Source organism: Sinocyclocheilus grahami, unplaced genomic scaffold (assembly GCF_001515645.1).
Source record: "Sinocyclocheilus grahami isolate Dianchi unplaced genomic scaffold, SAMN03320097.WGS_v1.1 scaffold271.1, whole genome shotgun sequence".
In the NCBI taxonomy this organism is placed as follows: Eukaryota; Metazoa; Chordata; class Actinopteri; order Cypriniformes; family Cyprinidae; genus Sinocyclocheilus; species Sinocyclocheilus grahami.
Window position 1 is genome coordinate 719,275 of NW_015505450.1, and position 8,930 is coordinate 728,204.

At 36.5% G+C, this 8,930-nt stretch overlaps 1 protein-coding gene across 1 annotated transcript in view; it reads left to right on the plus strand.

The window, feature by feature from the left end:
* cd276 (CD276 molecule) overlaps window positions 1-8,930 on the plus strand; it is an 84,227-nt gene that overhangs the window by 15,584 nt on the left and 59,713 nt on the right. The window contains exon 2 of the mRNA XM_016291458.1: window positions 4,705-5,052. Within this exon, the coding sequence (XP_016146944.1) occupies window positions 4,705-5,052 (348 nt within the window). The remainder of the gene's footprint in view (window positions 1-4,704; window positions 5,053-8,930) is intronic.

Consider the following 8,930-nt stretch of genomic DNA (forward strand, 5'->3'; position numbering starts at 1 on the left):
GTGTGTGTGTGTGTGTGTGTTTGTGAATAATGCTGGTGCTGGACTGATGGAGGTCTGATAGCGTCTCTTATCGAGCTCGCTCACATGAAGCTGCGTGTCTCTCTGCAGGTAGATATTGAGCTCTGTGTTTCTCGCTGATATTCCAGGCTTTGTCTGTTTGTAAGTGTGTGCATGTGCTTACTGGCCTTTGAGCTTCAGCAGGGCTGATATCGGTCTGAAGGGTTTGTTGTATCAGCAGAAGAGCAGCAGGACTTTCTGTTATTGAGCACCGTGCATCGAACCTTCACGCTTTACAGCCTGTGTTATGAAAGATGGAGACAGAGAGAGAGAGAGAAGGAGAGAGATCAAGGGTTGGAAAAATAGAAGAAATAGTGGTACTTTCAAAAACATTTACCATTTTTGTTGTTGTTGCTGAAATATATGATCTTTTGGAGCGCGTTTCCATCATGAGAAAACAAAAAAAGTTAATTGCAACTTCTAGTCTCACAATTGAGAATTTTTTTCTATATCTACTTTAAGTCTATAAATCAGTTCAGACTTTTCTTCTTAGAATCTGAGTTTGTCTCACAATTGCGTTGTTTAGCTTATGCTACGAAATAAAAAATAAAAAGCGCGTACTTGCAATATTTCTTCTCAGAATTCAGAATTTAAGTTTCACAATTCTGAGTTTATATCTCATAATTCTGATTTGTTGCTTCCACCATAAAAAATAAATAAAAAATAAAATAAAGGTAATTGTGACTTTTAATCTCATAATTTGGAGAATTTTTTTCCTCACAATTGCAAGTTTATATCTCAGCATTACAAACGTGACTTTTGAACAGTAATGTGTCTACTTTATCTTAAAGTATTCATTTCATAGCTTTGTCAGCTGCTGATAAATATATATATATATATACACTAGCGGTCAAATGTTTGGGATCAGTAAGACTTGTAATGTTTTTTAAAGAAGTCTCATCATTATGCTCATGCATTTATCTGATCAAAAATACAGAAAAAAACAGTAATCTTGCTAAATGGTAGTACAATATAAAATAATGGTTTCTATTTTAATATCCTTTAAACTGTAATGTATTTCTGTGATGTGCAGCTGTATTTTCAGCATCATTCCTCCAGTCTTCAGTGTCACATGATCTTCAGAAATCAGTATAATATGCTGCTTTATTATTAGAATTATCAATGTTGTGCTGCCAAATATTTTTTGGAAACTGCGATGCTTTTTTCAGGATTCTTTGATGAATAAAAAGAACAGCATTTATTCAAAATATAAATCTTTTTCTATATATTGTATTATTTATTTATTTATTTGTGTTAAGTATCTAAATACTTAAAAACAACTATCCACAAATAATTACAAATAAACAGCAAATAATACATTGAATTAAACATAACATTTTGAAGAAGTACTGCCTTGTGAAACATAAAACTACATCTTTTTTTGTTGTAATTTTTACAGTGTAGTAAGTAGTAGTAAGTGAGGTTTATAGCTGGAGTTTCTATGTGTTTACACTGCAGTAAATATGTGTGTGTGTATGTTTAATAACTGTTACTAGGATCTTATGCAGTCTTGAGCAATGAGCATCTGAGACTGGGATATTATAAAGTCAGATGCTTTTCCCGTTTTCATTGTCACACTTTTGAAACTTCATCACACACACACACTCACTCACACTTACACACACTCACTCACACACACACACACACACACACACACACACACACACACACACACACACACACTCTCACACTCTCACACACACACACACACACACACACACACGCTCGGGTTGACAGCACTGTCCCCTGTGTGGCAGCAGATTGAGGTTGATTTGAGCATCATTAATGATTGTGTGAGCAGCTCACAGAGGACAGACACATTCGTGAAGTTTCCGTGACGTCAAGCGCTCCTGTCACGAGCTCTTCCTGGCTGGGACGGTGAGACACGTGGGCACTGTGATTGTGCCTTTACCAAAATAAGGCATGAGAAACATCATTTGAGGCTGCTGAGTCCCGTATTGGTTGAACAGCAGGATTTGTTCATAGTTCCTGACAATTTAGGGTTGTTTGACTGGCTGATGTTCTTATGTAAGCAGTGTTTGTCAGTCTGCTTCTCCACTCAGAGCCTTTTTTCTCCAGGCCTTTGGTTTCTGATGGCAGAAAGGATGATTTAGTGTTGATATGAGCAAAGATGGCCATTTAAAAAAAAAAAAAAATCTTTTTTTTATTTATTTTTCTCACTCAGATGCATCAGTTATCAAACACACTTAAAGAATTAACCCTCTGGGCCTCTTAAAAAAACATTTTGAAATTTAAAAAATCATAGCTTCATCAGAATGAGAGGACACTTGGTGGCTTTTGTTGCATTAGCTACGTGAACACAGTAAAAAAATCATGGACATGATTCAGGTCAAAACAAACAAAAAAAGAAAGTAACACTTGGTGCCAAAAATAGCTCATAAAATTTTTATAAATATTGCATAGTCTCATAAAATCCCCTCAAAATTCTAAGTAATATTCAAAAAATATTATTAAAGAAAAATATATTACATTGATTTAACTGAAGAAAAAAAATATACATTTCAAGGCTTCGGTCACTTTCGACCATGAAGGTACCAAGAGCGACGGGGTTCAGAGGGTTAAATAATCAATTATAGTTCACATGCATAAATTAAAACAAATATTTATTCCTGAATCCATCAAACATTCAGAAGGCTTTAATATCTCTTCTCTCTTTCTCGTCTCTTGTGTTTGGATGCACCGCTCTACTGTTAGTTTAGACGAAGAGCTGACAGACTAATGAGGAGCCTCAAATCCTCATCTCATATGGAAATGCTGTTTATTTATCACAGTGACAAAAACACCGTGTGTCAATATTAGTATGTTTGTGTATGCCGTGCAAGTCTTGAAGCGCTTGTCAGTCTTAAAGGGGACACTGTTTATTTATTAATTCATCTATCCCTGTTCATTTATTCATTTGTCTTATTATGTTGGTAAAGTGTATTTGTGCCATAAAGACAGGATTCCCACAGTCATGGCAAACATGAAAAAACAAACTAATGTGATTTCAAGGCCTAAAAAAAGTAATGGAAATGAATACATATTTAAAATCATGAACATTTGTGTAGTGAATTAGTTTTTTAGTTATGCTCTAAAATGCATTATATTGTTGATACAATATTTTAAGGCTTGAATTTATGTAATCTTATTTAATTTAATGTATAATGTTAATTGTTAATGTTTAAATAAAATGTAAATAAAATACATATTAATAAATGTAAGCTTATATATATATATATATAGGTGTGTGTGTGAGAGAGAGAAAGAGAGTGTGTGTGTGAGAGAGAGAAAGAGAGTGTGTGTGTGAGAGAGAGAAAGAGAGTGTGTGTGTGAGAGAGAGAAAGAGAGTGTGTGTGTGAGAGAGAGAAAGAGAGTGTGTGTGTGAGAGAGAGAAAGAGAGTGTGTGTGTGAGAGAGAGAAAGAGAGTGTGTGTGTGAGAGAGAGAAAGAGAGTGTGTGTGTGAGAGAGAGAAAGAGAGTGTGTGTGTGAGAGAGAGAAAGAGAGTGTGTGTGTGAGAGAGAGAAAGAGAGTGTGTGTGTGAGAGAGAGAAAGAGAGTGTGTGTGTGAGAGAGAGAAAGAGAGTGTGTGTGTGAGAGAGAGAAAGAGAGTGTGTGTGTGAGAGAGAGAAAGAGAGTGTGTGTGTGAGAGAGAGAAAGAGAGTGTGTGTGTGAGAGAGAGAAAGAGAGTGTGTGTGTGAGAGAGAGAAAGAGAGTGTGTGTGTGAGAGAGAGAAAGAGAGTGTGTGTGTGAGAGAGAGAAAGAGAGTGTGTGTGTGAGAGAGAGAAAGAGAGTGTGTGTGTGAGAGAGAGAAAGAGAGTGTGTGTGTGAGAGAGAGAAAGAGAGTGTGTGTGTGAGAGAGAGAAAGAGAGTGTGTGTGTGAGAGAGAGAAAGAGAGTGTGTGTGTGAGAGAGAGAAAGAGAGTGTGTGTGTGAGAGAGAGAAAGAGAGTGTGTGTGTGAGAGAGAGAAAGAGAGTGTGTGTGTGAGAGAGAGAAAGAGAGTGTGTGTGTGAGAGAGAGAAAGAGAGTGTGTGTGTGAGAGAGAGAAAGAGAGTGTGTGTGTGAGAGAGAGAAAGAGAGTGTGTGTGTGAGAGAGAGAAAGAGAGTGTGTGTGTGAGAGAGAGAAAGAGAGTGTGTGTGTGAGAGAGAGAAAGAGAGTGTGTGTGTGAGAGAGAGAAAGAGAGTGTGTGTGTGAGAGAGAGAAAGAGAGTGTGTGTGTGAGAGAGAGAAAGAGAGTGTGTGTGTGAGAGAGAGAAAGAGAGTGTGTGTGTGAGAGAGAGAGTGTGTCCTCTCCTAACAAACCATACATCAATAGAAAGCTTATTTATTCATGATTGATGGATTGATGTATAAATCTCAATTTCGAAAAATTGACCCTTATGATTTTGTGGTTTTGTGGTTCAGGGTCACAAATGGTTTTTGCATAAGTTCTACTGGATGATCCTAACCAGATTAACCTTTGACTTTTTGATATTTGCAGTCCAGTTTCTATAAAAGCTCATTTTGCTCTGATGAGGAAGTTTTAGGTTCTGAAACGTACAATATGTTTTCATTATTCATCAATCTCTTTTATCTGACGAGATCAATGAATGTATGATTCCTAATGCCTGTGTCTCTCTCTCTCTCTCTCTCTCTCTCTCCCTCTCTGCAGCTCTTGACGTCCGTGTCCCAGTCACCCCTGCGGTGGCTCTGTTCGGGTCGGACGCCGTCCTCAACTGCTCTTTCTCAGGCGTCTCAGAGTTTAATCTGTCTGATCTGAGCGTGTTCTGGCAGCTCTCGGACACCAAGCGTGCCGTTCACAGCTTCTGGCAGAGCCGCGATCAGCTGAGCGATCAGGAGGAGCGCTTCTCCAACCGCACCAGCCTGTTCCAGGATCAGCTTGTGTCCGGAAATGCCTCGCTGCTGCTGAGGAGAGTGCGTGTGGCGGATGAGGGAAGCTACTCGTGTTTCGTCAGGGTTCAGACGTACGGCAGCGCAGCCATGCTGATGCAAGTCGCAGGTAACCAATCAGAGAGCTGCGCCTCAAATCACACACATATTCTCTACGTCAATCTCTGTTAAACTCATTTATTGCTCTGTATTTTCAGCATCATTCCTCCAGTCTTCAGTGTCACATGATCTTCAGAAATCAGTATAATATGATGATCTGCTGCTCGAGAAACATTTCTGATTATTATCAATGTTGAACACAGTCGTGCTGCACAATATTTCTGTGGAAACTGTGATGCATTTTATTTTTCAGGATTCACAGATGAACAGAAAGTTCAGAAGAACAGCATTTATTTGAAATAGAAATATTTTGTAACATTACTGTGACTTTTGATCAGTTTAATGCGTCCTTGGTGAATAAAAGTATTACTTTATTTTTATTTTTTCTCAAACTTTTGAATAGTAGTGCATCAGTTTCCACAAAAATATCAGCATATTATACTGATTTCTGAAGATCATGTGACACTGAAGACTGGAGGAATGATGCTGAAAATACAGCTGTGCCTCACAGAAATACATTACAGTTTAACACATATTCACATAGACAACAGCTGTTTTAAATTGTAATAATATTTCACAATTTTTACTGTATTTTCGATCTAATAAATGCAGCCCTGTTGATCAGAAGGGACTTCTTTCAAACACACACAAACAAATCTTCTTTCAAAAACATGAAATAATAATAATAATAATAATTTAAAAGATCTGACCTTTTCACTTATTTTATTTCTTCAAGGAAAAATCCCACTTACAGTAACTCAGAGGTTCATATTTTGTTATAGCATGAATTATTCAGTAATAATGCCTAATGTTGTAATGCCTAAAAACCTAAATTAAATCTATTTGATTTAATAATCCTTATATAAAGTGGCCGTGTGTCTTCAGAAGTCTAGGATTAAACCGCTTGATTTTTATATGGATTATGTTTACTGACATTTCATGAAGTTTTTGAAGCGTTGGCTCGAGCTAATTCTCTCAGATTTCATTTCAAAATATTGTGGTAAAATATCAAAGAAATCGAACTACCTTGCCTATTCATTTATTTTATATTTTTCAAAAATATTGGGGGAAAAAAAAATAATTCTTGCTGCTGTGGTAAAAAAAAATGTAAACATATTTACAGAACAACCTGTAAATATTACAGTATAAAAGATGGGCTGAATGAAAACTCATCAGATTCGCAGAAACCACGTGAATGGCCTAAGTGCAGTTTAAACCAGTGAATTCAACAATGCACCCTGCTCCCTAAATCTGTTTTGTACCTTTAACATATGCTGATAAACCACCATAATGATACGAAAGGAGAAAAATACATGAAGAATCACGGAAAGTTCATCACAAGCATCTTTCCACAAGCTGAAGTATATCCTAATATACAGAAGAATATACAGAAAACACTTAAATAATGCAATACACTTTCATTAAACAACAGAAGATAGGAACCCGAATAGGGTTTTGCTTTTCACGTTAACAGCAGAATCAGCACAGAACACTAATTAAATCAAATGTGCAAAAAAAATCTAAACAAATCTAAAACTAGTTAACCTCACTAATTGGCTGGTCATTTGCTGGTGTAATTCTGCTCTAAGTGCCTGATTGTTGCGTTTTTAAAAAAATAAACCGAGGAACAAGTTGAAGTTATTTTCTGATGATCGACAATTTGCCACAAAAGCTGTCAATAGAGCTTGAGCCGTATCGAACCCGAGCGGTGCTTTAATCTAGCAAATAGATTCTATATTCTCCTACAGAATACATATCATCTATATGAGACGGCAGTCCGATATTCATAACTGAGATATTATTGCTCTGAACGGATGCCGGATATGTATATCTCTACATGTGCTTTATAGTAATCTGTGTTATTATGCGCTTGACTTCCGGAGATCGCAGGCTTGGCGTGTGATTGATGTTCAGTGCTGGGGAAAGTTACTTTTAAAAGTAATGCATTACAATATTGCGTTACTCCATAAAAAAGTAACTCATTACGATACTTAGTTACTTTTTATGGAAAGTAATGCGTTCCGTTACTTGTTAAATCTGGACAGGGCTTGCTTGTTTGTTTTTAAAATAAATATAAAAATATAAATATAAAAAGCCTTTTCACACCAAAAGTGAAATGAATGCGCCTCAGGCTGAAGGGAAAGTACAGCAGAATACAGAAGAACACACTTCAGCAATAAACAAAGACACACAGATGTTCGTCTAGAGTAATGTGTGTTTATTAGTACGCTTGAACTGCATCATCGAAGCTCAGAAGCTAATAGAATGGGATTAAATGCATAAAGCATATTTGTGTTGTTTAACATTTAATTATTGCAGGTTTGCGTCATATTCTGTGTTGCATTATTTTTATTCATTTTGAGGAATTCTGAATCTGTGTTGTGTGTGAGTGAGATGAATTAATGCATATTCATATTTATTTTAGAACTACAGTAACATCTGATTTCTCTCAACACGGGGACAGCAGAGCTGTCAATCAATAAATTGGAAAAGAAAGTAACTTGCGTTACTTATTTGAAAAAGTAACTCAGATATTCTCTTGTAAAGTAATGCGTTACTTTACTAGTTACTTGAAAAAAGTAATCTGATTACGTAACTCGCGTTACTTGTAATATATTACCCCCAACACTGTTGATGTTGTTGCACATCTGAGGATTGGTCATAGAATGCTTCTGCGAAGGACTAATAATGAGCACGATCATTTATATGCGATTCTCACGACGAGTCTGATCAATATCCAGTCGTATCGATTGCTAGGATTTGCTGTGATTGATGGCTCTCAGCTGGAGCTGCTATATGTGTTATTATTTTAATGGCTGAATGCACTCAGACTCACCGAGTACATCATTATTTATGATCTATAAATGGCATTTCTCCTCTCTCTCTCTCTCTCTTGGGGAAAGTTACTTTTAAAAGTAATGCATTACAATATTGCGTTACTCCATAAAAAAGTAACTCATTACGATACTTAGTTACTTTTTATGGAAAGTAATGCGTTCCGTTACTTGTTAAATCTGGACAGGGCTTGCTTGTTTGTTTTTAAAATAAATATAAAAATATAAATATAAAAAGCCTTTTCACACCAAAAGTGAAATGAATGCGCCTCAGGCTGAAGGGAAAGTACAGCAGAATACAGAAGAACACACTTCAGCAATAAACAAAGACACACAGATGTTCGTCTAGAGTAATGTGTGTTTATTAGTACGCTTGAACTGCATCATCGAAGCTCAGAAGCTAATAGAATGGGATTAAATGCATAAAGCATATTTGTGTTGTTTAACATTTAATTATTGCAGGTTTGCGTCATATTCTGTGTTGCATTATTTTTATTCATTTTGAGGAATTCTGAATCTGTGTTGTGTGTGAGTGAGATGAATTAATGCATATTCATATTTATTTTAGAACTACAGTAACATCTGATTTCTCTCAACACGGGGACAGCAGAGCTGTCAATCAATAAATTGGAAAAGAAAGTAACTTGCGTTACTTATTTGAAAAAGTAACTCAGATATTCTCTTGTAAAGTAATGCGTTACTTTACTAGTTACTTGAAAAAAGTAATCTGATTACGTAACTCGCGTTACTTGTAATATATTACCCCCAACACTGTTGATGTTGTTGCACATCTGAGGATTGGTCATAGAATGCTTCTGCGAAGGACTAATAATGAGCACGATCATTTATATGCGATTCTCACGACGAGTCTGATCAATATCCAGTCGTATCGATTGCTAGGATTTGCTGTGATTGATGGCTCTCAGCTGGAGCTGCTATATGTGTTATTATTTTAATGGCTGAATGCACTCAGACTCACCGAGTACATCATTATTTATGATCTATAAATGGCATTTCTCCTCTCTCTCTCTCTCTCTCTCTCTCTCTCTCTCTC